Source organism: Sciurus vulgaris (assembly GCF_902686455.1).
Source record: "Sciurus vulgaris genome assembly, chromosome: 6".
Classification (NCBI taxonomy): domain Eukaryota; kingdom Metazoa; phylum Chordata; class Mammalia; order Rodentia; family Sciuridae; genus Sciurus; species Sciurus vulgaris.
In genome coordinates this window covers 36650964-36657483 of record NC_136466.1, presented here as the reverse complement: position 1 = coordinate 36657483, position 6520 = coordinate 36650964, and the positions used below count along the sequence as shown (strand labels likewise).

General features: G+C 38.9%; 1 protein-coding gene across 1 annotated transcript; it reads right to left on the bottom strand.

The window, feature by feature from the left end:
• Positions 1-364: 364 nt before the first annotated feature.
• Positions 365-6266, bottom strand: LOC306664281 (butyrophilin-like protein 8). Its single transcript, XM_079145125.1, is given in 4 exon segments — positions 365-799; positions 5524-5719; positions 5723-5743; positions 5745-6266. Coding segments are annotated over 4 exon segments (696 nt in total). The 5' UTR covers positions 5946-6266; the 3' UTR covers positions 365-521.
• Between the last annotated feature and the right edge of the window lie 254 nt (positions 6267-6520).

Genomic DNA, 6520 nt, shown 5'->3' with positions numbered 1-6520 from the left:
GGCCAAGGAGTGGGATAGCTGGGTCAAATGGTGGTTCCATTCCAAGTTTTCGAAGGAATCTCCATACTGCTTTCCAGAGTGGCTGCACTAATTTGCAATCCCACCAGCAATGTATGAGTGTACCTATTTCCCCACATCCTCGCCAACACCTATTGTTGCTTGTATTCTTGATAATTGCCATTCTAATTGGGGTGAGATGGAATCTTAGGGTAGTTTTGATTTGCATTTCTCTTATTACTAGAGATGTTGAACATTTTTTCATATATCTCTTGATTGCTTGTAGATCTTCTTCTGTGAAGTGTCTGTTCATTTCCTTAGCCCATTTATTGATTGGTTATTTGTATTCTTGGTGTAGAGTTTGTGTTCCATTTGTGTACAATGAGTTTAAATGCATTCTGTTGTCATGTATAACTAATTGGAACAAATTTAAAAATTGGGTAATACTAAGAAACAATGCTGACAAAGAGGTTCCTGGTCTATCTCTGGGTTGCTCAAGTGCACAAACATCTCTTACCTACCTCTTATACATATTCTGGATTCCACTTCTTGACTTTGTTCAGTAAACTGGATGGAACATGATATTCTCCCAGAATATGTAAGGTATGAAATGTAAAGGAAGTCTCTACATCAAACAAACCGTACTTGTCCTCAGCAACCTTATAATCTGAGGGCAAATCATATCCTTCTGGATCTTTCCATTTCAATTTTGGCTGAGGGAACCATCCTGAGAACTGGCAGAGTAGTTGGATGCCTCCATCAACATATCCCAGAATAGACATATGAGGAGCTGAGCCCAGAGCTGTGGAGAAAAGAGAGAAAAAATAAAAGGGACAATTATAACCAAATGTCACAGTTGTTACAAGTCAGTTTCATGAAGCGCATTATTAAACACTACATGCCCCCATCTGTCTCTACCGTAAACATGCACAAACACATGCACTTATGGTACACTGTAACCCTTCTGTTTTGGAGGGGGGAAGCATGACAGAGATAATATGAAAAGTAGACATGATGCAGTGCAGTAGACATGAGAATTTCATGTATAGACTGTTTTGTACAAGAGAGGATGATGATGAGAGACAGACAAAACATGGGACCCTGAATTTGTTGTTGTAAGTAGTGTGGATCATTGCCTCATAGCCTCAGTAATAACTTTAGTTTTGTAAGCTGTTAACTGACTTCAATAGGGAGAAAAATCATAACCCTACCTGCATTTTAGAGAGACCCCACCCCCAAGGCAGCAGACTAGGACAAGTTCCATGGGGACCCCTCAGTAGGAAAGTGGCCAGCAAGGCAGCCACTGAAGACACTAAGCTAAAAGAAAAGAAAGGTGGGGAAGAGGAAGTATATGAAGAGGAAAAGCAGATGCAGGAGGTTTTTGGGAGGTTGATTCACAGCACTAATTGAAGACCAAGGAAAAGTTAAGTGTAATCCAGCCTTTTGACTTAAGAGACTAAGGAGAGCACCCCTTATAGAGGTGACCTAAATTTGACCAATCAACATTGCTAATATCTCCATTCAAAACAGAACTTACCTTATATGTGCTGTTTTCTGTCATTCCTGAGCCAAGATCAATGAACAAAATCATAAAAGTTCGCTGCATCATGAATGATGGTATGCCAAAAAATGGGGTTTGAATAGGATAACATGGATTTATCACCCCCTGTTCCTTCCTTAAGTAAAGTCTAAAACCCTAGAAATCACACAAGAAGTAAACCTATGAGAACTGAAAAGTAGAAAGAGGAAGAAGGACTAGATAGGAACCCCAGAACGACAGGGAAAATCCAGTAGCTGAGAAATTTATGACTTCTGTCCACAACAAAAGTAGATTGGCAGTTGGTCTTACTTTCTCCCCAGATTGTTGACATTACAAGATTGGACAATAAAAGATGGCATAAGTTCTACTAGCAAGAGGTCAAGGGATGGGCTCTTTGAACCTGGAGGCCAGAGATTCTCTTCCCTCACCTAAAGTTATCAGGGATCTTGGCCTGAAGTATCTTATAACACAGGCAGTTATGGGATGGAATTTCTAATGTCTCCAAATTCACCAAATAATCTGAACAGACCAAAATAGCACAGTAAAAACTCTGAAAATTAAATTGTCCTTTCAGCCACAACCATTAAAGATAAACGTGAATGCTAACCCTAAAGAGAGAACTGCCTACAAAATAGAAATCCTTTAAATAGAATCCAGACTTTTTTAACATAATGGTTAAAATGTTCAGTTTTCAATATAGTTACCTATCATACCAAAATCCAAAATCAACTTGAATAAAATAAGACGATCGGTGAATGCAAAGACCAAGATGAATCAGATGTTGCAATTATCTGACAAAGACTCTAAAAAAGATAGCCATAAACAATAACAGATTTCTAGGGTCCCTCATCTATGTTCAGAACACCCAGGATTTACTGATAAACAGGTTCTGAAAATCTACAGGGAGAATCGAGGACACATAATAAGTGAAAGTATCAGTGCCTGAATATTAGCCCAGCCTGGGGCTCAAGGGATAAAGAAACTCATGAAATAGTCCCTTGAATAAAAGAAGAGATAATAGTCTCCAAAGATGGATATATATACAATCTTCTGTACCATGGAGCCTGTAGTGGGTGTGATCTTGCAAATTTCTGACATGCCTTCAAGGCATCTTTTCTTTTATCTCTGCAAAAAGTACTTAGCATGTCTTTAGGGGCTGTAATCTTTTTGAAAAGTATGACTTCCTTGTTTCCAGCTTTACATGTACTTTTCTGGCCAAACTATAAGTTTTAAAAATCCTTTAACTCTGTTTTCTGTCCTTCATTCTCACAGTAAACCTGGCTAAAATCTTCCATCAGTATTCATGCCATGGACTGAATGCTGTGCTATCTAAAAATTTCCTCCACTAGATTAATTAGTCCATCATTTTAAAATTCAGCCTCACATAGTCTCAGCACATGGGTGAAATTAAGTTCTTTGCCAAAATATAACACCAGTAGCCTCTAGTCCAATCCCAATAGAGTCCTCATTTCTCGCTGGAACCTCATAAGCACAATAAATAGTTTGGTCTTCTGAACTCCCACCAGAATCATCCATTAAGCTTCATGTACAATATTCTAAAGCTTTTGCATCTCTAAACTTTAAAATTCCTTCAAACTAACTCCAAAGGCTTCTGAACTACATGCTCAGATAAATCATAGTAATGCCCCTTCTTCTTGGTACTAATTTCTGTTTTAAGTAACTTTTCATCACTGTGACCAAAATACCCAACAAGGACAACTTAGAGGAGAAAAAGTTTATTTGAAGCTTATGTTTTCAGAGGCCTCAGTTTACAGATGATTTCCATAGCTCTGGGCCCAAAGTGAGGCAGCACATCACGGGGAAAGGACTTGTAGTAGAAATGGCTCCCCTCATGGCAGCAAGGAAGTAGAGAGAGGGAAAGAGGGGAAGGAGGGAGGGGGAGAGAGAGAGAGAGAGAGAGAGAGAGAGAGAGAGAGAGAGAGAGAAAAGAAGAAGGAGGAGGAGGAGGAAGGGGAAGGGCAAGGGGAAGAAGAAGAAAAGGAAGGGGAAGAGAAGGAGGAAGAGGAGGAAGAAGAGGAAGAGGGGGGAGGGAGGAGGAGAAGGGATAGAGGGGAGGGGAGGAGGAAAGAGAGATAGAGGAAGGGGTGCAGAGAAAATATACCCCTCCAGAGCATACCTCACTTCCTGCCTCACCTCCAGCAATGCCCTACCTGCCTACATATACCACTCAATCAGTCCAAACTAGGATGGATTGATTTAATTTATAGTTGTCACGATCCAATCATTTCACCTCTGGATATTCCTGCATCGAAAGGAACATTTGGGGGTTAACTAATATTCAAACCATAACAGAAGGATAGGTGTGTAACTCAGGACTGGAGCACTTGCCTAGCCTGCACAAGCCTCTGGGTTCAATCCCTAGCACAGCTAAAAAAAAAAAAAAAAAAAAAAAAAAAAAAAAAAAAAAAAAAAAAAAGACAAAAGATAATAAGTATAGGTGAGGTTGTTGTGAATAAATCTTTATACACTATTGCTGGGAATGTAAATTAGTAGATTCTTATGAAAAACGGTAGAGAGGCTCTTCAAAACATTAAAAAGAACTACCACATGAGCCATCAATTCAACTATTGGGTGTATGTCCACAGTAAATGAAATCAGCATGTCTGACAGACATCTGAACTCCCATGTTTACTGCAGCAATTTTCACTATAACTGAGATGTGGAATCAACCAGGGGTCTAGGAGTCTCTAAATGAATGAATAGACACACACACACACACACACACACACACACACACACAAGTAATTCTTTAAAGGGGGAATGAAATATTGTCACTTATGACAATATAAATGAACATGGAGTATATTAAGTGAAATAAGCGAGGCCCAGAAAGACAAATCCCACATAATCCCACTCAGGTTGAATCTAAAAATGTTGATCTCACAGAAGTATAGGAGAGTTAATAGAGGCTAGGATGTTTAGGGTTAGGGGAGATGTTGATCAAAGGCTGTACATAAATATAGTTAATAGGAGAAATAAATTCAAGTTCTATTGTACATTAAGGTTGCTATAATTAATTATAATATATAATGTTCTTGAAAAATTCAAGTATTGTGGGTGTTAAGTGCTCCTGTCTCATAAATGAGAAGTATGTATATAGTTCAATATACTTCAGAACATCATGTTGTACATAAAAATATGCAAGTTATCTGTCTATTCAAACACCTTAAGAGTGTGCTTGCCTGCCTGCCTGCCTTCCTTTTTTCCTGCTGGGGATCTAATCCAGGGCCTCACGAATGCTAGGCAAGTGCTTTCCCACTGAGCTACACCCTGAGCCTGGTGTGCATTATTAATATTCTCACTTTCAAGATGTAAAAGCCATGTTTTACAAAGCCTATGAAAGTTATCAAGAGGCATTAGAGATACATTACAAATACAGAAAAAATGTAATAAATATATAAGTATATACGTATTATCATACATAAGATGTTGGTAAGATTTGGCAAAACTGGATCACTCTTACATTACTGGTAGGAAATAATTTGGCAACTTCTTTAAAAAATAACTGAATACATATCACCAAGCAATCATATTCCTGGATATTTATTCCAGAGAAGTGAAAATTTATATCCACACAAAAGCCTATACACCAACTCACAGAAGCTTTATTCATAATAACCACAAACTGGAAACAATCCAAATGATTTTCAGTAGGTAAAGGGTTAAATTTTGGCATGTCTGTATTTTGGAATCTATTCAGTAATAAAGAAACAAAAAATCCATAAGTCAATTTGATAGTCATGATGGTGAATGAAAATATTCAGTCTCAAAAGATTACATATGTACAATTCAGTTTACATAACATTCTTGAAATGACAAAATTATAGAGATAGAAAATATATTAGTTGTTGCCACAGTTTGGGACAATAAGGAAGGGGAGAAAGGTGAGTGTAAATATAAAAGACAGCAGAGGAAGTATTTGTGGTGAGGGAATAATTCTATATCTTGATGTGGAGGTTGTTAACTGAATCTGCAAGTGAAGAGAAGCAACTGATCTGACACCTGCAACTCCCAGGTGGCCTCCTGGTCATATGTTTGGGAGCTGAACCAGCATCCATCCAGACCAGCATCCAAGAGAGTGATGTTGTTCAGCCTCAGGGAGACATGTCCATCTGCTAGGAAGTCCTTCACCAACATAGTTCTCCCTGGATAGGCTGGCATCTACATATGTTTCTGCTCTTCTCCTTTCCCTGTAAAGATGGACCACAGCAGAAAACTGATCCTTGAGGAACCTCACTTCCATGACCTCTGCATTGATAAATGCAGGAGAGAGGAAGCAGGATAAAACTGTGTCCTTCCCTACCAAGGCCTGGACAGGCTTGTCTGGATCCACCACTTGCCATTGTCCCATGGGAGGAAACACAAGAGATACCTTTGGAAAATTCATGTCAGTATACCCAACTCAGGGCAGAAGTGGACTGGTAATGTATGTGGGTGGAAGGTTCATTATGATCTCCTTCCTAAGCTCTTCCTAATACATCTATGTATCATCCGCATTTGAGAAAATACTTCCATATCAGTTATTTCACTAGGTCTTCAAACATCACGAGAATGTGCATTATTTCGAAGTTACTTTTTGGTGTTTTTGGCTTTTGTGGTGTGGGGCATGTAACATGTAGGGTCTCACACATGCTAGGCAAGGGCTCTACCACTAAGCTATATACCCAGCCCTGGTGTGCATTATTATTCCCCCTTTCAAGATATAAAAACTATGTTTTAGAAAGACTATGTAACTTATCAAGAGTCATGAGAGACAATTCTAAATGCACACCTTCTCAGTAGAGGAGATTCTATACCCACACTCTCCCCTCTGACCACCTGCTTCACTCATTGTAGCTACCTTCCTTCCTTCCTTTCTCCCTCCCTCCCTTCTTCCTTTTTTTGTGTACTGGGGATTGAGCTCATGGATGCTTTACCACTGAGCTACATCTTCAGTCTTTTTAATTTTTTTTTTTTGAGACA